This window comes from Megalopta genalis, chromosome 1 (assembly GCF_051020955.1).
Source record: "Megalopta genalis isolate 19385.01 chromosome 1, iyMegGena1_principal, whole genome shotgun sequence".
NCBI lineage: Eukaryota > Metazoa > Arthropoda > Insecta > Hymenoptera > Halictidae > Megalopta > Megalopta genalis.
In genome coordinates this window covers 10,799,013-10,823,538 of record NC_135013.1, presented here as the reverse complement: position 1 = coordinate 10,823,538, position 24,526 = coordinate 10,799,013, and the positions used below count along the sequence as shown (strand labels likewise).

The following is a 24,526-nucleotide window of genomic DNA, read 5'->3' as shown; positions in this document are numbered from 1 at the left end:
AACTATACTATAAATATACTATAAAAACGAGCCGCGAGGCTCGAATAATCGTATCCCCTCTTCCCAAGTTGTCAATTTTTGTTTACAAATTGAGGGACAATTGGGGACAATTTACTGTATTCTGCCGCAGGACAAGACATGCTAAATTCCGTCGAATTCTTCTGATTGCTCCGACATTATTATTTCAAAAAGAAAAAAATTAAAAATTATTTTCGTACAAGTTTATTGTTGCAAGTCGATATAACAAGTTTTAGCGGTGACTCAGAGTCGCCACTCGAGTGCAAAGGGTTAACTTTATCTAGGCGATGCTTTAAAGGGAGTACATACTATATCTACGACGCTTATTAAAAACCAGAGCTATCTGATTTTTGGAAAATCGTCGCTAAAATCTAATTAAATATAATATATAATATAATATATAATTAATATAATATAATATATAATTAAAACCATGCTAAATAAACTGCGAGATAGAAATCCGAGAGAACATTCCACGCCGATAAACACCGATAAACTTAATTAATATATAATTAATATAATATAATATATAATTAAAACCATGCTAAATAAACTGCGAGAGGGAAATCCAATAGAACATTCCACGTCGATAAACTGAAACGACCGCTTGGAAGTTTCCGATGCAAAATGATACTCGAATAAAACAGCAACATTTGAACTAGAAGTCGTCCGACTCGCGCGCCAAAAAATGGCAATCTATAAAAAATGCGTGAAGCTTGAACGAGTACGATTTCGCTAAAAACCGTCTCGAACCTCGAGCAATGAATTCGCCTGCTTAGTACAGTAATTGAAAAAATAGAAAAATAATAATAAAAATAATAAAAATAATAATAATCTTTGCCGGTCGATTTATTATACTTATAATATTTATAATATATACAATATATAACTATATATAAACTATAGAAACTTCTTCCCAAATTGTCCATTTTTTTTGTACATGTTGAGGGACAATTGGAGAGAATTTACTGTAATCTTCGCCGGTCGATTTATTATATAATATATAATATATAATATTTACAATATATATATATATATATAATATATAATATTTATAATATATAATACTTATAATATTTATAATATATATAATATATAACTATATAGAAACTATAGAAACTTCTTCCCAAATTGTCCATTTTTTTTGTACATGTTGAGGGACAATTGGAGAGAATTTACTGTAATCTTCGCCGGTCGATTTATTATATAATATATAATATTTATAATATTTATAATATATATAATATATAACTATATATAAACTATAGAAACTTCTCCCCAAATTGTCCATTTTTCGTGCGCAATCTGAGCGCGAATTCGGGAAAAATCGCTGTAACCCGATCCGTCGGTGTATTAACATTTTTCCGAGACCAATGTTGACGGACGCGCGGCGATCTCCTGCTTTTAAATCCCGTTGGCGACGAGTATAAATAACTCCGAGATAATAAAGCAGAAGCAACAAGAGCGATCTCGATTATCCAGTGCACGTATGCCGTTGAACGGAAACCGGAAGCCACGCGGTCCTCGTTGTCCGGGAGGCTTTCCGCGGAGCACGAACATTTTCGAGCATTTCTATGCAGAAATACATAAGCGCGATGGAGGACACAGGAATTGGAACGCCCGTGATCTAGGACGCAATTTGGCAAGTTGGGGCTGCGCGTACATGCGAGATGGGAGAGCGAGAGTCGGCGAGAGAGCCAATGCTCGTAAACACGTTCCTTTTGCCCTAACGATGCCAAAGGTCGAAATAATCCCGCCTATCGCGGGACTTCGCCGTCGAACCGCGAAACCGGTCGCACGCCTGCGAAAACGGTGTTGTCTCGTAGCCGCTGCCATTCAGTCGAAATTCAAACGAACTGTGGACAATATAGGATGTCCCAAAAATGTCTCGCGATCCGAAAATGACGGGTGCCTGAGATCATTTGAAGCAACTTTTTCCTTAGCGGAAATGCAATCTGTGGCTTTGTTTACGAGTTATTAACGAAAAACAGTGACCAATGAGACGCGAGCTTCGCCAATATTATTGCTAATATTGTCGTAATAGAAGTTGGAATAATAATAATTCTTTAAATATAATATAGTAACTATATATAGTAATTATAATATAGTAACTATATATAGTTACTATATAACTATATAATATAGTAACTACAGATATAGTTACTATATTATATTTAAAGAATTATTATTATAATAAACAAATTAATAATTATATATACACAGGGTGTCCCGAAAATGTCTTGCAATGCGCAAATGGGAAGTTCCTGAAGTCATTTGAAGCAACTTTTTCCTTTGCGAAAATTTTCTCCGAGGCTTCGTTTACGAGTTATTAACGAAAAACAGTGGCCAATGAGAGACGTGCTCGGCTGGCGTGAGGCGGTCCAGCCAACGAGCACACGATGCTCAGTTCCGCTCATTGATTCGGCCGCCTCGCGCCATCTGATCTCGCCTCTCATTGGTCAATGTTTTTTTGTTAATAACTCGTAAATGATGCCTCGGAGAACATTTTTGTAAAGGAAAAAATTACTTCGAATGACCTTAGAAATCCCCCATTTCCGAATTGCGAGACATTTTTGGGACGCCCTGTACAATATACGGACATCTTTTGAAACAGAGTAACTGTTTCAGTATTAAATTAAACGACACGATTTGATCTTTCTCGAGATGATAGACAGTTTGCTAGACGAAGCAAGAATTTTTGCGACAAAATTGCAATTGGGATGGAGCGACAAACAAATATAAAAACGTCGTGCTTCTCAACTCTTTTTATTTATTTCTCGTCGTTCCGTCTAATTGCTATTTTTGCAGAAAATGCTTTTCGCACGAAAATTCACGCTAGTTTGGTCTAATCTTTTACATAACCTCTTTAAAAATTGTCCACGAAAGTACGTCGTTTTTTATGGACGAAATATCATCATTAGATCACTAGATCGTGGATTTTTATGAAAAATCAGAATTAGTATAACCTGATTGCAAGAAACGTAAGTCAGTTGAAAATGTCTTTCCTCTTTCAATAATGTTAACAAGGTAAAAATGCATAAAAAATGACAGATGATTAAATAAATCCGAGAAACGAATTGCGAAGCATTTCCAATCAAGCTGAAAGATTGATCTTCGATACGATACAATCCGGACTGAAGCATGCAGTTCAGTTCATTGTCTGTTCCCACTCGGTTCAAGGTCACCTTTAATCCAAGCACTTTCACGAACGACGCAGAAAGGGCCTGATTTGAATAAGACGCCGTAAACGGAGTGGCTCGAATGCTCGACGTCGGCCGTCGACGTTAAACCTCTAGTTTATAGGGTGACTGCAGGGTGACTGCAGGGTGACCGCGGGGTGTCCGAATGCCGTTTCTTTGCTTTCTTTTCCAGCATAATCAGCTTCATATTTATCGAACAAGGCATACTAAATTTTCTCGTTCTTTTATCGGGTCGTTCGAAAAGTTGTTTCGTTTTTCATACAAAATTTCATTTCGCAAGGGTGTTAAAAAAACACTTGATTCAGTATTTTTCCAAATGTAAAACAACAAGATTTCAAAGCTACCAGAAAAATGTCGAAAAATTTGCTTTTAACGTTGAAAAGATCGTCTTTCATTTTCTCGCGAAAGAACGAAACAACGACCTAATACTCGATTTATTTTTTAATAAAGACATTTAACCCCTTAACGTGCACGCTCGAGTTGACTCGAGCGCGCTAAACTGGCCAAACTGTGCACACTCGAGATAATTCGAGCGGCGTTGTACTTTATGTTGCGATAATTTTTCACACTCGAATGCAATCGAGATTTGAAAATAACAATGTGAAAGCAAAAAAAAAACAATCGTTTTATTGATATTTATCATTTACATAGGATTGTAAGCTAGAACACTTACTTATTCAAGTATAAAATATATCCTTTTTCTGCTTACGACTTATCTCTTCCTTGTGAGCCGCTTTCCGACAGCGTATTCATATTCAGATTCTGATTCGCTCATTTTTCAATATATATTTTACTAAAATATAATGTAAAATAAGATATAATGATAATAATAACAATAATAATAATAATAATAATAATAATAACAATAATATTTTATAAATACTAGTATTGTTATTATTTATGTCTTAAAAGTATAAATAAATATTTTTACTGATAATAATGTTTATTCTGAAATGGGAATTCGAAAAGAAAGATAAAAAAAGTCGATATGCGTGTAATATTACAATATTCGACTATTTTCTGCAATGTTATCAAAATCCAAAATTGCATTAAAAATTTTGATTATTTTCGTATTTTTGTAATTTTCTTGCCCAGACAACGTTCTAAATTGTGTTCTTTTACATTAAAAAAAATTGATTTTTCAAAGAAACCGTGCATTAAGGGGTTAATACGTTTTATTCGACCGCACGGTAATCGGGCCCGCTGTCCCGGTCCCGCTCGGTTTATCGGCGCTATACATCACCGCCTTCTTCGATGTTTACCAGGCAGATACCAGGCGGGCATGTAAACGTTCAAAATTAGCAGTGGCCGAGAAGGTGTCCGCGGCCGCTTTCAATTCGCGTGCGCCTCGCGTCCTCCGTCCCTCCCCCCTCCCCCCGCGCTAGGAGATCGATTCGACCCGTATTATTAATTTTGCCCGCGGGAGCTCGCGGGAGGAACGAATTTCGAATACGGGTCACATAAATGCCGGTCACTGCACCGTCTGATAAACTCGTCGGCCACGAGGGTGGCACCGCGAGGAGAGAGCCAATCGCGCCGCGGCCCACCAATCGAAATAACGTTGCAATTTCTCCGCCCCAATAAACCCGGCGAACAGATGAGATTACTCGAGGAACGACCAACGTTCGCCGCCGACAAAGAAACGGAGCGAAAAAGCTCCCGAGCGCTCCTTCCAGCCTCGAGCCGTTGTTGTTCCGGACTTGTTCTGCGGGGGGCTTAATGCGAAAACGGTTGGCGGAACAGATTACCGTGCACGTGTTACTCAGATATCGTGTTTACTGGTAGCTTGAACTGTTCCGACGTCTATTTATTGCAACAATGGGCCGACGAGTTCATTTCCTTTTGCACATTACGTCGGTTATCGCTGAACTGCGGATATTATGCATTCGCAAGAAAAAGTGGAACGATGAGAACGGTTGGAGAATCTCGAGATGCCGTTATGTTATTTTCAATTTCATGAATTTATTAACAGAGAGAACACTTTATTTTTCTGTCCATGTCTATATATATATATTTCAAGATGCCGTTATATTATTTTCAATTTAATAAATTGATTAATATAGAGAACACTTTTGCATTCTTTTTCTGTTTCCCGCGATCGAGGTAGAGAATTTTTATTCTGTATTTTTACTCTTCCATGTCTAGATATATCTCAAGATGTCGTTATATTATTTTCAATTTAATAAATTGAATAATAGAAAAAACACTTGCATTCTTTTTCTGTTTCCTGCGATCGTGGTAGAGAATTTTATTTCTGTATTTTTATTTTTCCATGTCTAGATATATCTCAAGATGCCGTTATATTATTTTCAATTTAATAAATTGATTAATAGAGAGAACACTTTTGCATTCTTTTTCTGTTTCCTGCGATCGTGGTAGAGAATTTTATTTCTGTATTTTTATTTTTCCATGTCTAGATATATCTCAAGATGCCGTTATATTATTTTCAATTTAATAAATTGAATAATAGAAAAAACACTTGCATTCTTTTTCTGTTTCCTGCGATCGTGGTAGAGAATTTTATTTCTGTATTTTTATTTTTCCATGTCTAGATATATCTCAAGATGCCGTTATATTATTTTCAATTTAATAAATTGATTAATAGAGAGAACACTTTTGCATTCTTTTTCTGTTTCCTGCGATCGTGGTAGAGAATTTTATTTCTGTATTTTTATTTTTCCATGTCTAGATATATCTCAAGATGCCGTTATATTATTTTCAATTTAATAAATTGATTAATATAGAGAACACTTTTGCATTTTTTTCTGTCTCTTGCGATCGAGATACAGAATTTGTATTCTGTATTTTTATTCTTCCATGTTTAGTTGACTGAAAATGTTGAAAATAAAATTCATCTTTGTAGAAACTTTGTTCCTTTATTTTTTCGCTGCAAATGCAAGCGTCATTTTCTTGAGAAATGCGTCAAGTCCGAATACATATCCCTTTCGCCCTATTGACTCTCCCTTTACATGCGATTGATCCTTGTTTTGTACGTGTAAAATTTCTGCAAATTTCTTTGCAACTTCGTGATATATAATAATAAATTTATATATATCTCATATTAGATTTCAATGTTTAAGAAAAACTTCTTGTTTCTCGGAACACTGAATGAACTTAAAAAATTTATTTAATTTTCTCATAACAGATGAATACAGTTCCTCAGATTTTTAATTTCGATAAATTTACGTACGTACACAAAATACTAGATTTTGTTCGAATCCAACCGACTATCGCAGAGATTAAAATCACAAAAAAAAAGGAACAAACACATCTTTGTCAAGCTTCTCACGAGACAACCTCAGAAATATTGCAGAAGTATTTGCAGTCTATTAACCATATGTCCAGCAAGAAGATTGTAAAACGGCGAGTAGCTTAATTATTCAGAGACCCCATCCGCGGTGTCCAAGATGGCTGACCGGACAGTAAATAGCTAGCGTCTGCATAATTTCCACATCACGAAAGGTGGGCGGACAGGTAAAAAGCACTCTGCGAAATTGATGCTTTGTCCTCGCGAAAGGTGGGGCCGCGTTTCCACCCCATTCGAGTCGGCTCAACCCCTTGACACGGGGTTGACAGCGGGGGTGGCAGCGAACTAACGACATTCTCTACGGTGATCTTCAACGAGAGATCTGTTCTACGTTCGCGCGAAGGAATCGTTATCGATCGCTATCATTTTTCCGTGGGAGCTGTGCCAAACGAATGAAACAACAACAACAGCGCGCGTTTTAATATGTAACGCGACCGCTTCGTCGATGCGCGAGACCAACGCCTCTCTGCCCACGTGATATCCGCTTCCACCTCGCGGAATTCTGCGAATGCACGATTCCACGCGACGAACGCGTCAGCAAGCGTTAAAAAAAGAAATACACGCCCAGGGAAATACAGTAATGTCTCCCTAATTGACGCTCAGACTGTCCACTAAAGTGGACATTATTAATTATTCCAGCATTTTGGCTCGTTTTTATATTTATTGGCAATTGGTAACTATAAAAACGAGCTGCAAGGTTCGCACAATCGCATCGCCTCTTCCCAAATTGTCGATTTTTGTGGGCAATCTGAGCGTCAATTAAAGAGACATTACTGTATAATAATAATAATCGTATCTCCTCTTTCCGAATTGTCCATTTTTGTGGACAATCCGAGTGTCAATTAGGGAGACATTACTGTTTAGTCTGAATGAAGCGACGGACGCGTCAGCAAGCGTTAAAAAAAGAAATACACGCCCAGGGAAATACAGTAATGTCTCCCTAATTGACGCTCAGACTGTCCACTAAAGTGGACATTATTAATTATTCGAGCATTTTGGCTCGTTTTTATATTTATTGGCAATTGGTAACTATAAAAACGAGCTGCAAGGTTCGCACAATCGCATCGCCTCTTCCCAAATTGTCGATTTTTGTGGGCAATCTGAGCGTCAATTAGAGAGACATTACTGTATAATAATAATAATCGTATCTCCTCTTCCCGAATTGTCCATTTTTGTGCACAATCTGAGCGTCAATTAGAGAGATATTACTGTATAATAATAATAATCGTATCTCCTCTTCCCAAATTGTCCATTTTTGTGGACAATCCGAGCGTCAATTAGAGAGACATTACTGTAGAATAATAATAATCGTATCTCCTCTTCCCGAATTGTCCATTTTTGTGCACAATCTGAGCGTCAATTAGAGAGACATTACTGTATAATAATAATAATCGTATCTCCACTTCCCGAATTGTCCATTTTTGTGCACAATGTGAGCGTCGATTAGGAAGACATTACTGTAGTCTGAAGGATTAGGGGTTCGAGAACCGGTGGTGGAATACATGAAACGATGCTTTTTCCGCCCGATCCATTGTCCCGAGCTCGAAACGAGGTTTAAACGCGGGCCAACGTGCGCGTGTTTACGTCAGCCAGTCAATAAAGAGATCCCGGTTCTCTTACGTCATTTCGGGGAGTCACACTGGATACGTGGCAACGGAGGAACATCCATTGCCAACGATACACGCACGATTTATTACGGTTTAGACAGCATCTCGGCAGAAAACCGCGTATGCGAGGCGGAACGATCATTTTTACGATGCGAGAATGAACGAGAGATTGTAATAAAATATTCAGTATTCAGTATTCGATATTCAGTATTCAGAATTATTCGGTATTCAATATTCATAATAAATATATATCGATGGAAAATCGATAATAAAATAGTATTTGGATAAATACAGTAATGTCTCCCTTACTGACGCTCAGATTGCCCCCTAAATTGGATAATTTGGGAAGAGCAGATACGATTGTTCGAGCCTCTTTATTATAAATATATATAAATATAATATAAATATTTATTATATATATATATATATATATATATATATATATATATATATATATTATATATATTATTTATTATATATTATTATATATATATTATATATATAAATATATATATTATTATATATATATTATATATATAAATATATATAATAGTATAACCTTTTTTAATTTTTTTTATATTATTATAGCCTCCCCATATTTAGCCTCTTCCCAAATAGTCCATTTTTGTGGCCAATTTTGGCGTCAAATAGAGAGACATTGCTGTACCAGCGACCGGTCGCGGAGGTCCGCGTATTTTTCGCATACGCGCGAACGTCGTTCACGGTGAAATTCTTCGCCGAGGTCGACAGACAAATGCGATAAATGAAATTCTTCGCGGAACTTCGTTTTAGAATGTCGCGAAAAACATGTTCGTGCGGCGTTTACCTTGAACGGCCTCCATATATGTACGTATGATAATTATATACATATATATGTATATATATACATGTATAGGTGTCGCAATTAAATTCGACAAATTAGCGATAAATGCTCGTTAATCATTACAAATTAGCGGGCCTGGCGAGCATTAAAGCAACGAGGATCGTCGGAGTAAACAACCGTGCGATCGAACGGCGCGATACAACACGACGACGTTCACTTTTCGCCGCCATCGTTTTCCTCGAGCGTTTCTGCGAATACCAGCAGAAAATAGCCAGCGAACAGCGAACGCGATTTTCTCGGAAAGGAGGCGAGATTTCCATACCGATAAATTCCGCTACGCCCGCAGGCGGAAGACGCGGCCGTTCGAAATCTAACTGCGAACAACGCGAGTCCCCTCGCTGGAACGATCTTTCGGATCCGGGTGCTCTCTCTCACGCCGGGTTTCTCGAGTGATTTCACGCCGGTAGAGATGATATCCAATATTCAACGCATGTGCACGATACGTGAACATCGATACGTACTTGTTTTGCGCTCGGCACGGTCTCGCGATTTCAGCTGACTAAGGCAGAGAGATCTGTTCTGCGAGAGGTGATCTGTTCTGCGACATTGTTACATAAATAACGCATAAAGTCAGCATGCATTGCGATACTGGATGACTCAATACGTCACCGATGGAGGCAGTTTGAATCATCTAATGGTTAAGGGAGGCTGGCCTGGACCTAGTTCTTCGTTCGACAGTGGTTATTATGAAACTTCTTTAACTTTGCGACTTGGAGCTCCGAAACGACTCGCGTGGACTTTATTCGAGGATAATTTATTGCGAAAAGGTGCTGAATATTTAGCGGGTATCTCTTTCGATCGGACACGATTTTGGAGATTTTTATAAGACGTAAGAAATTTTCTACCAGGAGCCAACGAACGTGCCAACTGCGTCCATTTTTCTGACGACTTGCGACTACGGTCAATTCTTCCTAATTTATCCTCTGATTGTACACAAAAATAGACAATTTGGGTTGTTTGGTAAATTTGGGAATTATTCAAGCCTTGCGGCTCGTTTTTGTAGTTATTGGCGATAAATTATAGTATAAATAGTATAAATAATAGTATAAATAATAGTATAAATAATAGTATAAATAATAGTACAAATAATAGTACAAATAATAGTACAAATAATAGTACAAATAATAGTACAAATAATAGTATAAATAATAGTATAAATAATAGTATAAATAATAGTATAAATAATAGTATAAATAATAGTATAAATAATAGTATAAATAATAGTATAAATAATAGTATAAATAATAGTATAAATAATAGTATAAATAATAGTATAAATAATAGTATAAATAATAGTATAAATAATAGTATAAATAATAGTATAAATAATAGTATAAATAATAGTATAGATAATAGTATAAATAATAGTATAAATAATAATATAAATAATAGTATAAATAGTATAAATAATAATATAAATAATAGTATAAATAGTATAAATGAATAATCGTACCTCCTCTTCCCAAATTCTGCATTTCTGTGTACAATCTGAGGGTCAATTAGGGGAATTTACTGTACTTGCGAATTATATATTATAAACAATTATTATTCTCTGTACTAGAGAATAATACTAATATCTGAATTGTACAGGGCGTTTTAAAAACAACACCTGCGAGTTCGTTGATGGAAGTTTGCGAGGCAATCGAATCATTTGGAAATATATAATAGCTTCATTGTCGATGTTTCATCCGACTGGAAGTAAATAACAGACATATGTGCAGTGACTGTTGTGAACAAAACATGTGAAATTTTCGAATAGGACTGTACGAAACACTCTATATAAGCGTCAAAATTATAATATATATTTATTTATTTATTTATTTATATAAGTATATATATTATATATATATTATATTTATATTATATTATTATTAATTTATTATTATTATATTATATTACATTTATATTATTATATATATTTCTGTTAATTATGACGCTTATACAGGATGTTTCGAACAGTCCCAAAATTATGGTATTTCCAGAAAATGAGGAGTTCCTGAGGTGATTTAAAATAACATATATATATATATATATAAATATTGTGCTGTTTGGTGCTGTAAAAATTCAAATGTTGAAAGTGTTCGAGCTTGGGTCGCGCCAAACGCGCTCCTACCTACTCAAATAATACTTTTATCAGGGCTCGCTGTTGACTTATCAATTGAGGCTGCTTGTTCGAATTCCTTGCTGACATTGCGTTATTATCGAGAATCCTCTTCAAACTCCCAAAACACCGAAACTCTTTTGGGATCCACGATAATTACACGACTCGCATGTGCTTCCTAACGAACCAAAACGGTCGCTCGGTTTTTCCACGGATTAGGCGGCATCGCGGTTATACGTGCGCTTATCGCGGTCTTATATAAGAACCTCGAATGGAACTTCTTTCGAGTGCATCGGTCGCTTTCGACGAGATTGCTTTTATCTTGCCAAGACAAAACAAAATGGCGACGGAAGAATATGCACGCCGGGAACAATCACCCGAGCTTTGAACCGGTGGCCGGCTTAAGCGGGCATGTGTGATGTGTGTTCACGGTTCCAAGCGAACGGTGAATATCGCGACGACGGCACGCGGTTTTCAGTGACCTAGGGCGATTCGATGACGAATCGGTAAAATTACAACGCGACACAATGCCGTGCATACATGTCGGCGCGCGTCACGCCGGTATTTGCGAGCGACGGTAACAAAGGTCGAGCATCCACGCCCGTGATTCACCACCGACAACTCATCCCCGAATTATCACACGATGACGGAACAACGATGCTACTATCGTTTTCTGTTTGCTGAAAGATGCTAAAGGAACGCCTCTGCGAGGAACAGATAAAGACTACAGTAATTTGGGAAGAGGAGATACGATTATTCGAGGCTTGCGGCTCGTTTTTATACTGGCTGTCCCAAAATTATTGTACAAGCTGGAAATGAGAGGTTCCTGAGGTGATTCGAAGCAACTTTTTCCTTAGCGAAAATGCGATCCGCGGCCTCGTTTACGAGTTATCAACGAAAAACGGTGACCAATGAGAGGCGAGATTAGCTCGCGCGTGGCGGCCGAGCCGACGAGCGGTCGGAGCGCGGTTCGGCTGATTGGCTCGGCCGCCTCGCGCCGAGGCGTAGCTCGCGTCTCATTGGTCGCTGTTTTTCGTTAATAACTCGTAAACGAAGTCGCGGATCGCGTTTTCGCTAAGGAAAAAGTTTCTTCGAATCACCTCAGGAACCCATCGTTTCCCGCGTATACAATAATTTTGGGACCGACTGTCAACAACTATAAAAACGAGCCTCCTCTTCCCAAATTGTCCATTTTCGTGGACAATCTGTGCGTCAATCATTACTGTATCGCTATCCCATAATTGCAGACTGAAGTCTGATTACTAGACCACGAGTTTTCGCGCAAAAGAAAAATCGCCTGCCTCGATTGCAATATTACGCAGACGTTTCAACGAGTCGAAAATAATACAACAAATCGGTAAACGTTGTTTCTACCGTTTCGCATTCGATCCGCTGATTTCTGTCGCAAGGAAATCCACGGTCCGCCGTTATCGGTGTCGTTCGAAAGTAAAACCGCCCGCTTTCGAATCCTCCGTTTCTAAATTACCGTACCGTGTCCGAGAGAAGTTTTAATTTCCCTGTAACCCCGTTCGAGGGTGTGTCTGTGTGTGTAACGCGGCACCCACCCCGCCGGTACCACGAAGACCGCGACCGCCCGATATAAATATTTCAGTCGGGCTGAAACCGCTCGGTTGCTAATAAAGAGCGGACACGACGCGATTAATCGAAGAACAAACCCGCCCATTGAGTACCGGCTATCTGCATACTGGTAGTACCCGCGGCTCGAAACCAGTTCTAACCTAGACCTAGCCGAGACCTAGAATACAGAAAGGCGGACAAAAGTTTCAGCCGGTTCGGCCGGTGTCCGGCGTTATGCAATCAACTAAAGATACTCTAATGAATTTATTTCGGTGATGCGTAAAGTAATTCTCGCGGAGCCGATAGAGCCGAAATTCGCGAAGAAAACCCGTTGGCCTAGTTTGTCGGGCCGAGGGGTCGCTAGCGCCGCATGTGTATCGGCAGGATAACGTGTAAGAAAGCCAGCTTTGCCAGACCCGATCGAAGCACACGAAACCGTTCGTGTCTTCGCATCGCACGGGGAGGATAGCATAACGGACTTGGCGAAAAACGTATGTATGTGTGTATGTATGTGTGTGTATGTATTCGGAATCGATCGGCGCGGTCGTGCGCTCGCTATCTCGAACAATACGCTCGTAGATGCCGACGGATATTTACGTTTGTCCCCGAGCCAGTCGCCGAGACGGCACCGAAATTTCCAAAAGCCGACCTTGGAAGCACAGCATCGTCCGGCCAGCTTAATCCTTGGATCGCTAAATTGACCCTTAGGGGGCCGAAAACTATTTATTTCCAGTTTACACACACTGCCAAGTCTAGACTATTTTTCAGACGAAGAGAAATTTTTTACTGAAAATTTTTCTATCAAATATGGAGAAGAGATGTTCATATTTTTTTAAATAAAACTTCAAAAATCAACACAAAACAATAGTGCCTATTCTTCCAATGTTTTCTGCCAGATTTTACGGTTTTATCGATTTCCGCCGCGTGCATGGCGCCATTGGACCGTTAAGGGTTGATATTACCAACCCCTAAATGTCGAATGGCGTCACTGCAGCGACTGGTGATGTGCAGTAATGTCTCCCTAATCGACGCTCAGATTGCCCACAAAAATGGACAATTCGGGCCTTACGACTGAATTCGAGCCACACGACTTGTTTTTACAGTTACCGATTGTCAACGATTATAAAAACATGTTGCAAAACCCGGAATGATCGTATCTCCTGTTCCCACCATCGTCCATTTTTCTGCACAATCTGAGCGTCAATTAGGTAGACATTACTGTAATTATTAGGGGGACCGGAAAGTAATGTCGTTTGTTTACATTAAATTCAAACAGATAAATATGCGCAGAAACGACATTACTTTCCGGTCCCCCTAATATTTCGGCGTTCGACTTTCAAATTGTATCCGAACGTTCGCAATTAAATGTTATAGGCAGCCTCGGCTCTCGATGATAATCGCATTAATTCAAACGGTTCGAACAATAAGCTCGTATTCGAACTGATTCGAATTGATCGTCGCGCGCGTTACATCGTTACGTCATCGGAAGGCGAATGCTGTAAAAAAAAAAAACGTACGCATTTCAATCGACAGGTAAGGGTTGAATCGTCGTAGTCCGCCGCCTATGCGGAACATAGACTGACCTAGCCCCGGTGTATTTTTGTCCCCCTATCGCGATTTTAAAAATAAACCTTTATCCTATAAGCGTGAACGTTTGCATTCTAATTGCATAAATATGTACGTATATATGTACGTATGTATGTATGTACCGAGTCCCGCGGCGGCTGTACGAAGCGGATGCTTAAAATATTGCTCGCAGAGAAACGTGTCAATAAGATTTAACGCGAAAGAAAAATAGAAGAAAAAAAAGACCGACGCGATCGGGTATATTTACAATTTGCATAGCGTTACTATCGTCGCGTTATTCTATGGTACACACGCTGAAGGGCCAAAAATAGACGGCGCGCTCCCAGGGTTAAACGTAAGCATTCTCTTCTCGTCTGGTTTGCGAGCGACGGCAAAACAGAGCGGATGAAAACATTCACCGTGTTAGAGAATGGAGGTTAAGTTTACATTTCAATAAACAAGGAACACGCCGCTAAGAATATATATAAGCGGCGCGCGTGCTGGGCCCGTCGTAACGTTATAATATTTAAAAAAAGAAAATCAATCGCAAGCGCGATGATAAATGACGAACAACCGGGCGCGCAGCACCGTGTGTCTCTTCGCGCGTACCAAAATTCGAACGGTCCTTTTTTTGCGCGGTCTTTGCCACGACCCTTCGCTCCGAACCCATGGAGAGACGGCGGATAAAATGGAAATGATATTCGTAGACTCGGTTCTAAATATAAGTATCCTGACGAACGGTCGAGATCTCTTCACGCGACACATTCCCGTTGCCCGATGCACGGCACGCGCACAAAAGATTTTCTTTAAATGCCTGCGGGTTCTCCTCTTTCAATATACAGGGTGTCCCAAAAATGTCTCGTAATACGGAAATGGTGGATGCCTCGGATCATTTGAAGCAGCTTCTTCCTTTACAAAAATTTTCTCCGACGCACCGTTAACGAGTTATTGACGAAAAACGGTGACCAATGAGAGGCGAGTACGGCTGACGCGAGGCGGCGGCCCAGCCAACCAGCGCGCGCCGACGGTCGCCGCGCGCCAGCCGAGCTCGCCTCTCGTTGGTCACTGTTTTTCGTTAATAACTCGTCAACGGTGCCACGGAGAAAATTTTTGTTAAGGAATAAGTTGCTTCAATGACCCGCCACTTTCGGATTGCGAGACATTTTTGGGACACCCTGTATATTATATTATATTTATAATTATATATATAATAATTATGTATTATTTTATATATTATAATATAATATAATTATAAAATATTATATATATTATTATATATATTATATTATATATATTATTATATATATTATATTATATAATATTATTATATATATATTATAATTATATATATAATTATATATTATATGTATATTATATTTGTTTCGTAAGAACAGATTTTCCCGAAGTCCGCTCCGTCCGGCAACAGTTACGCAAACGTATGAAAATTCGTCCCACGAGTTTCAAAGAGAGCTCGAAGAAGTTGAGCGACCTTATAATCTCCTCCGCGATCGCATGTACAGAAAAAAAAGAAAAAAACAGTGTCTGCACCACACGTACGTTTCCCGCTGACAACATTGTTTTTTGCATAATTACTAGTCGACTTTCCATGTTTCTAATTGAAAGGTACACCATGCGAGCGTATCCGGTCAAGTGAACACGTTCGCGGAACAGCCTAAGGAGCCACTCGACGGGCGCTCGCAGTGCCGTTAAAACACACGGTTCAACGTAATTGTGCCGATCAGCGGCGAACTTCTGTGCGGCGATCACTAAAAGTCCCCGAAAGATTTCTAGGCGGACGGAAAATAGGGTCAATTGTTACGTAACAAAAGTTGCTTGGCGTGGGTACTTCACGTACGTCTCTCTCGGAATGTGGCTTCAGCATCGAATGCGAGCGAATCCCGGTGTCTCGGGTCTGTATAAACCAGGGGTGCGCAACTCTCGGGTGCCGGAGCAGGGTTATATCTCAATTGACACACGCGAGCCGCGTATCTATGATAATGTATCGGGACGTAATAAGACAGACACGGGAATAACCTACAAAAACTTGGAAACTTGTTTTACGGAGGAGCCGACGAATATAATATTCGATACGCGTGAACGGAACACGCGAATTATTAACAAAAAGCGTCGAACAGTTCGGCGAAAATTAATACGAGACCACGAGTAACCACGGTTCGGATCGGCAACGCGGAGCAATGACATAAAGGGTGTCTTCGAATTACTGTACAATCTAACAGGGATGAATTCGTATGACACGATAGGTCGATAATGCAGAGCGACATTATCGAACCTCGTGAAACATTGGAAATCTGTCTAGAAGTATTTGAATATTTTATTATTCAAGTATTATTCTTTTGAATATTATATTCTCTAATTTGTTCACATTTGTTCTTCCGCGTGGATTTTCAGCCGATTTGCGGCACCGTTTGAAAGCACCCTGCGTAGTGATTCCAGAGAGGCGATCACAGGAACGTGCGAATAAGTCGATTGGTTGAAGAACACGTGATGCTTTAAGTGTATGTACTACGTATCGCGCGGCGGATCGAACGCCATGAACTATATATGCGCAATGATAATCGAGTCAGGCTGGAATATATCGTTATCCCAGATCTCTTCGTCTCTATCTAAAGCACTTCACCTCGCAGCGGTGACTGACTATTCTTCGGGTACGATTTGCGGCGAGAACTATGTCGGGAAACAGTTGATAGTGTCATGCGTTTCACGTTCCCCGAGGCCGCGAGCACGTTCTCTAACATGTTGCGGTACAATCAAAACTAAAAATAGAATTTCATAATCTGTCAAGACTCCGTCGACTCTGCCTCGACGAGAAGCAAATGCACAAATAAGATATTACAGAAGGCCGACTTTTGTTCGGCGACGTCGGCTAACGAAAACACGTCGGCGCGTCGCACGCGTAACTGTACTAAATTTGGGAAAATAACTCCGCTCCCAATTAGCACGCGCGCGCGAGAAAAATGCGTGCGGCGTACCATGTGACAGCTACGTCACAATGCCAGCGTAAATTGCTCGAGATCGGGCGGCCAACAACGATACCGCCGTACATCGTTTCGAAAATGGAAGCCGATAGCGCGATAACTCGGGAAAAGAAACTTCTGAAAACTCGCGAGACCATTTAAACCGTGAACAAGCCTCTCTTGTTCCTAGATCGGTCTTGAAGGCTGCATCGTCGAAGAGAAGAGAGCGCGTACAATTTCTTCTCCAGGACCGGGGAAAGAATCTCGGTTCCGAGATAATGTAATCGCGAAGGATGGTCGCGAAGGCTTTTGACGAACGCGAGCCTCGCGGAGAACGGCGAAAAGAAAGAAATGATAAAGTGGAGAATGAGTTACGAATAAATGAACGACTGAACGGTGGTGAAACCGAAAGAGAGGATGAGTCTCACCTGCCTGGACCGTGACGAGGGTGCCCGCTAAATATAGCATCCCCAGCAGCACAAAAGCAGCTCGCCTCTCCATCTCGTGGCGCTGATGTACGCGGTGGCGCGTGACTGTGTGCACTGTACAATACTATAACGATTCCCTTTCGAGGAGGGATTTTTCTAGGGTCGAGACCGCAAAATAAGGGCGCCTAGGCTGGGCTGCCGTAGCTCCGTTTCCGCGATCGTTGCCGCCGTCGTATCGTGGCCGTCGTTACCGTCGTGTTCGTCGTCGTCGTTGTCGTCACCGTCGCTGTCGCCTCCTGTAACACCCTTCCCGTTGTCGGCAGCTCCTCCTTTTCGGCTGTCCACTCAGCCAACTACGGTCGAGCCCCACTACTCTCTGGCGAATCGTTTACACACGCACTCGTCACTCCGAACCACGCCGTACCATTGACGTCTGAATTCTCTCTTATCGTTATCTCGCGCCGTTCTAATCTCGGTGCGCACCAATAACACCCCGTGGCCCCGTCTACGACACCGTTCCCTCTGCTGCCCGAGATGTCTGTTCGTGATCCGGCCGAGAATCGACGGCAATTAGCACCGCGGTGCCGCAGGAACGGCAATGTCAGGAAAAATGGCTGCCACTGTCTTCTGCTTAATTTTCTGCGCGCGGATCGCTCTTACTTTCTCGACGCTCGTTCCTTCCTTTTCGCTCCCCGGCGCTGTGCTCTCCGCGTACGTCCTCTACGTCCGTCCCCGTGAGCCTCCCACCGCACATGCGCGGTGTACTCTCCCGTCCGAAAGATCTACAGGGTGTCCTAAAAACGTTCCAAGCCCTTGATAGGGCTATAATAGCGATTCGATGTAACTATTTCCTTTACGAAAGTGTTCTACGCGGCTTCGTTAATGAGTTATTAACGGAAAACACGGACCAATTAGAAAGCGTGTACGATCGAAGAATTCTGGCGCGACGGAGGTCTACGCTTGCCGTAGTGTTGGCTTCGTACCGAGCTCGAGGTTGATTAAGTCGACGTATGCGAAACTGTTGTTTGATATTAAATAAAAATAATTAATAAATAATTATATATAATTAATAAATAATTAATAATAACAAGAAACATTCGACTGAGTCTTTCGCTTGACAGATAACACAGCGAGTGACATGCTTATACGTTATCTACCTTTTGATACTGTCCTATATCTGTGACACACATTTTGGTGCAGCAAGTGGATTTCTAACTAAATGGGTGAGTCCTCTATTAATTTCGTATTAATTGCAGACTTGTACAAGCCTCGAGCTCAGCACAAAGCTCACACTGTGTCAGGCATAACGCGCCGTCGCGCCAGAATTCGTAGGCTATGTTCTCTCTCTCTCTTTCTCTCTCTGACTGGTTCATGTTTTTGCTAATAACTCGTTAACATAGCTATTATCAACATTTTCGCAAAGGAAAAGGTTACTTCGAGTTACCTCAGGAATCACTCCTTTCGAGGGCTTCGAATATTTTTGAGTTATTGGATACAGAAGCGAATTTTTCAGCACGGTTTTTATTACGATACAGGATGCAAAAGTGTCGCGATATGTCTTGTATCATTTTTCACGCACCGATTGTTTTTTCCTCAATTGCATTATTACATAACGACGGTAATCATTCGAGCAAGATACTTTTCAAGTTTCTAGGTATTGTATTGATAAAGTGTCTGATACCCTATCGTTGTGTCGTTTCTGCGAAACGTACTACGCTGAATAAGGATTTTGGAAAATTTCTAAATTTATATTTTATTATTAGAATATCCTGGAAGGAACAATATACGGACAATATATAAATAATCGTAATTTTTGTTTATTCTGATGTATATTTGTAGCTTCGGCAATTATATTCCACAATACTGTACAAAGGGGATACAAATTTTAAGAAGAACAATACGTATCGAAATATTTTTTTACATTTAAATGCAAGAAAAGAATTCCGTAAACCGCGCCATTTTAAATTCAATCCTACCAACTTCAACACATTGCTGACGTCATGTTGAGGTCATGACGTCATGGGTTACCTTGCGTTTTTATGCTCAAACGTTTGCAAAATTGCCGGTCAACAATGTGTTAAATAGTTAAATGTAATCATACTAATAATGACTGATTATCTTTATGTGGTATAAATACATGATATTTAGCAATTGTTGAAATAATTATACAGTACTAAGTGCATAATCTTATTTACACAAATTGGAACTTGACATTTGGAGCTCTCTTTGACATTTTTCGAACGCAAATACCCTACACTAGTAGGAACATTATTAATGAAATGTTTTAATCATTGTTTATATGTACTTCAATATATATTTGAATTTATAAATTTCACACCAAAGAAATTTATACATTTGGTTTAATACCATTGATCTTAATATTATTTTTATTAAATTAATACCAAAGTCTTACTCTGGAATTTATAGTTAATTGAAGTACGACAATTATTATATTAGAGTACATATAATATTAAATATATATATGTTTATATATAAAAATCTTAATATGATATTGTTATTAATTATGTTTAAAGTGCCAACGTGGCATTTACTCTTACATAGTAGTTGAGTAAAACCACGTCAACGTGTAATCTAAACGTTTAGACGTACTGCGATTTATATTCGATTTATTCTGCATTCGGAAAATTTCAAAAAATTTTTTCAGAAGTAATCCTGAATTTCGCGATTACGCTGATAAAAAAGTGTAAAAAAATTTGTATTGACTCAAATTGATAATAATCTTTCAAAATCAAGACAGCTGAAGATTAAATGCATGATAAGGTCTTAATAAATAGAAGTCTATCTCGGGAATAAGTTAGTTCGCGTTAACCGTTCCACATCGAATAAAAAGATAAACAAAATTTCAAAATTTAAAGTGAACATACAAAGATTTGAAATCTTGTAAATCATGGCAAAGGATTATGGAAAATTGAAAGAAGTAAGTGAAAAGTTTACGGAAGAGACGTTAAAAGAAATTGTACTTAAGGTACACAAAGGACAAAAGGTGGATAATTTAAATTGGTGTTTTGATGAAGCAAATTCCAAAGGTGATAGCTATTTGTCGACTGTTAATAAAGTTAAAATTATTGGCAACGTTGACGGCAAAGAAATAGAAGTTAAGATAGTTGTGAAATCTTTGCCACAAAACATAGGTAGAAGGAACACATACAGGAGTACAGAATTTTTCAGGAATGAAATTCTCATATATACAAAGGTAACTATTTTATCACTTTTTTGAAAAAGATAAGATTGTGTAGAAATTCTCTCTTTTAAGATTTTCAAAGAATTTGAAGAGTTTCTTAATGTTAAAGGACAAAGCGAATTATTATGTGTCCCACGTCACTTAGCTTCTGTTATGGATGGTGTCAACGATTATATAGCTCTGGAAGACGTAACTCCTTTAGGATATAAACCCATATGTAGACAGAATTGTGTAAATCTGTCTCAATGTATTATGATTTTAAAAGCTGTGGCAAGATTTCATGCAATTTCTTTTGCATATAAAGATCAAAAGAAGGAAGAATTCAATAAACTTGTAGATAATTTGAAGGAAACGTATATAAGCGATGAACACTGGGATTGGTATAAACGTTTTCATGTAAGATGAATATTACTGCTACTATGTTATAATGGCATGCAACATTAATTTTAATAAACAAAATCCAGTTCTTTATAATTCACTTACCTTGTAGAAAAGAGTATTAAACATTGCTATAAATGCTTTGGAAATGGAATACCCTGATAGTGAAGCAGAAAAACGATTGAAATCTTATGAATTTGGTGCCCTATACGAAAAGGGTATTGAATTTTGCACTCGTCGCACACATGAACCAACATCTGTCATAAGTCACGGAGATTGCTGGATTCCAAACTTTCTAGCTCAAGATATTGATGGAAATAAAGCCTTGATGCTTGACTTCCAATTAGCAAGATGTAGTAGTCCAGTCTTAGATGTATCAATGTTTATTTATGGATGTACAGACAAAAGCCTTTGGGACGAACACTTTGAAACATTTTTAAGGGACTATCACAATGAACTTTCAATCTCCATCAGTTTGCTTGGATCAGATCCTGAAAAGTTGTATCCATGGGATACATTTATGAATGAAGTAAAGTATAATGATATTTTTGCCAATCTTTTAGCTTAATATTCGTCAGAAAGCTATTAAAACTAAAATAAAATTATTACAGGTACAAGAACAATTTATGCTTGGTGCAACATTTTCACTAGAAATGATTCCATTCAGTTTATTAGATAATTCCGAGGCATTTGATCTGGATGCCATCATAAAAGATGATAATGCAGTAAATATTGATGATGTATGGACACTATCGAACATCAAAACAAAAGATGGCAGGCTTAGACTAGCCAATATTTTTGTCCATGCGGTTGAAAACAAATTCTTATAACTTTGCTAAAAATAATCTTATATTTTACAAAAGCATTTAGACGCATGTATTTTTTACATAATGTTTATTAAATGTGTAGCATTAAATAAAATAGAGACAATCTGTATTTGTATAATTTCAATTATAACAACATAGTCTAATCAAAATATAATATTTGTATAAGAGATATAAACCGACATCATTTATTTATTAATAAACAATGGTTGTTTCAAGTTTTCTTTTATCACTTACTTATGTTAAGGAATTGGAGATATTTCATATAAATATCTCTTTCTTTCTGACAAGTACACCTATTGCTGGAAAGCATAATTTGTAAGGATAAATGCACCGTTTAATGCATATTTTATATTAGAATTTGTCATATGCAAGCAAGCAGTTTTACATGGAAAAATATTAGAAATTGTTTCTCTGTGCAATGTCTTCATGATGCACAGTTTGAACTTCTGTGTTAACCCCATATTCACGAAAAAATTCGTTACTTAAATAAGAATTTATATCGTATTATAACCAACTTATTTTATGTTGATTACTCTTTTATAAATTCTGATGTTGAATGTTGTTAGAGTGAATATTACTAGCATCGAAGACAGTCGTATCCTCATCATCCTCCTCATCCAATGGCAATGGTCTCATTTCAACGTCTTGTCTGTTTGCAAGAACACCGTACTTTCTGACCATTTGGGCACGTGTTTTACTTAACCTGTTAAATAATTTACATTATTTATCCACATTATTCTGAAATTGTTTATACATCCAAGCTTTAGAGTTTTTAGCGGTTTTAGTTATAAATATGATTTAATAAAATTAAAACTTTTAATAGATGTTATATACCTAACATTACGGAACATGATATAGGCCACGACAAGAACACTTAGGCCAATAAACACATAAAGACCACGCTTCAAAGCTCCAGCATTTAAGGTAGTCAAATGTCCTATTTCTTTATGCTGGTAACAAAAATTGCATTATTGATAATCATTACAGCAATTGTAAATAATATGATTTTGTGTAACTTTCAGATAGATTAGAAAAGCATATTTCAATAGGGATACTTAATTTCTCAAACAAGATCGCAGTACAATGAAACAGTTACTTTCTCAAGTAAATCAAGTTCAAGTTCAGGCACTAACCTCTCTTCGTGGTTCTGTGGTATTGATAGTTTTGTTATCTGTCGATGATTTTGAGGTTATACCGTTCGACGTTTTATTATTCTCGGAATTTGTCGGAATTTGTCCAATTAATACTGTATTTTGGTGCTCCTTTTTTTGTCCGATTAGCGGAGTGTGCGTGTTAACATTCTTGTGGGTGCTATTACCACTTTTTTCTACTAACGTCGGTCCAGGTGCATCCCTATTTATCCTAAATCTTCCATCGCATACTGTGCTCTGTGCGGTTAAGAAGATCAACAGAAATACAAAAAATTTTATCATCTGAATCCTCGAGCGCGTCATTGTTCTGTGACATTTGTGAAACAAAATTCGAAGGAGGAAAACAGCGCGACACTAATACTACGTTGATATTTTATCGCGGCTCCATGTTACCCGGCTTATGCCACTACTACATATTTTAAATCGTTTTGACTGTAACAGCTGTTTCGCGGTATCCTCGTGAGCACTGAATGTACATACAGATGAAAAGATCTTCGCATGATGGTTAAATATAGTTCGTAGAATATCAACAATGTGGCATCATATATGTATATACGTATATATGTAATATATATAGATATTGTATATGCGTTTAAATTTATTTCGTGCTCCACTTGAAGATTACGCCTCGGTATTTTCAGCGTTTGCGCTAGCAGCGATTGAGCGTGTCAATATTTTTTAAAACTCAAACAGGATTACATATGATCAATAAAATGGACCGATTAACAAGCATCATACGTATTCTGTAACAATTCCACGTAGTGTCGTGACATATATACATATTTATACGTATATGAACATCATAGAAACAACTTGTCAGATGCGTACTCTTCGATAATCACAATTATTATATTTTACATTTATGAGTATATAATAAACTGACAGCGTTTACTACACTCTTTTGAATTCATTAGCACCAACTGTTGCCTATACCTATAAATTACATTTATAGCGCTGCAGGAACTGTTAAGGTTATATTGCAGAAACTGTCCCAAAAATGTCTCGCAATCCGAAAATGGTGAGCTCCTCAGATCATTCGAAGCAACTTTCTCCTTTACAACAATTTTCTCCGAGGCAACGTTTCGACAATGTTAAAGTTATATTTATTTATATTATTTATTTATATTATTTATTTATATTATTTATTATATATATTTATTTATATTATTTATTTATATTATTTATTATATATATTTCTCCGAGGCACCGTTAACGAGTTATCAACGAAAAACAGTGACCAATGAGAGGCTGGCGCGAGGCGACCGAACCAATAGGCGGAACTGGGCTTCGTGCGCTGGTTGGCTG

At 38.4% G+C, this 24,526-nt stretch overlaps 3 protein-coding genes across 5 annotated transcripts in view; 1 reads left to right on the top strand and 2 right to left on the bottom strand.

The window, feature by feature from the left end:
• The window catches only part of Bsg (immunoglobulin domain-containing protein Bsg), a 44,895-nt gene extending 26,516 nt beyond the window's left edge, over positions 1–18,379 (bottom strand). Inside the window, exon 1 of the mRNA XM_076521082.1 lies at positions 17,664–18,379. Coding sequence (XP_076377197.1) covers positions 17,664–17,736 — 73 coding nt within the window. The 5' untranslated portion in view covers positions 17,737–18,379. The remainder of the gene's footprint in view (positions 1–17,663) is intronic.
• Positions 18,380–19,702: 1,323 nt separating this feature from the next.
• Positions 19,703–22,285, top strand: LOC117229016 (uncharacterized). 3 transcript variants are annotated; one of them, XM_076521048.1, is made up of 5 exons: positions 19,703–19,790; positions 20,329–20,877; positions 20,938–21,261; positions 21,356–21,772; positions 21,855–22,285. In XM_076521048.1, exons 2-5 carry the CDS (start codon positions 20,572–20,574, stop codon positions 22,071–22,073), a joined length of 1,266 nt encoding a protein of 421 aa, XP_076377163.1. In that variant the 5' UTR covers positions 19,703–19,790; positions 20,329–20,571; the 3' UTR covers positions 22,074–22,285. The 3 variants fall into 3 exon arrangements, with proteins under 3 accessions (XP_076377163.1, XP_076377169.1, XP_076377177.1); XM_076521054.1 differs by having other exon boundaries at positions 19,737–19,754; XM_076521062.1 differs by having other exon boundaries at positions 19,774–19,790; positions 20,540–20,877.
• On the bottom strand, positions 22,121–24,154 carry LOC117229017 (uncharacterized). The gene is made up of 3 exons (XM_033485164.2): positions 23,204–24,154; positions 22,905–23,020; positions 22,121–22,773 (listed from the first exon to the last, which is right to left on the bottom strand). The coding sequence occupies exons 1-3, from the start codon at positions 23,522–23,524 to the stop codon at positions 22,608–22,610; spliced, it is 603 nt and encodes a 200-aa protein (XP_033341055.1). The 5' UTR covers positions 23,525–24,154; the 3' UTR covers positions 22,121–22,607.
• Between the last annotated feature and the right edge of the window lie 372 nt (positions 24,155–24,526).

Bases quoted from the DNA above. Each gene is read 5' to 3' on its own strand.
- LOC117229016 (XM_076521048.1), top strand. From the start codon at position 20,572: ATGGCAAAGGATTATGGAAAATTGAAAGAAGTAAGTGAAAAGTTTACG. The intron at 20,878-20,937 runs GTAACTATTTTA...CTCTCTTTTAAG, and splicing joins AAATTCTCATATATACAAAG to ATTTTCAAAGAATTTGAAGA. The intron at 21,773-21,854 runs GTAAAGTATAAT...AAATTATTACAG, and splicing joins GGGATACATTTATGAATGAA to GTACAAGAACAATTTATGCT.
- LOC117229017 (XM_033485164.2), bottom strand. From the start codon at position 23,524: ATGACGCGCTCGAGGATTCAGATGATAAAATTTTTTGTATTTCTGTTG. The intron at 23,021-23,203 runs GTTAGTGCCTGA...TTTTGTTACCAG, and splicing joins CCACAGAACCACGAAGAGAG to CATAAAGAAATAGGACATTT. The intron at 22,774-22,904 runs GTATATAACATC...ATTATTTAACAG, and splicing joins ATCATGTTCCGTAATGTTAG to GTTAAGTAAAACACGTGCCC.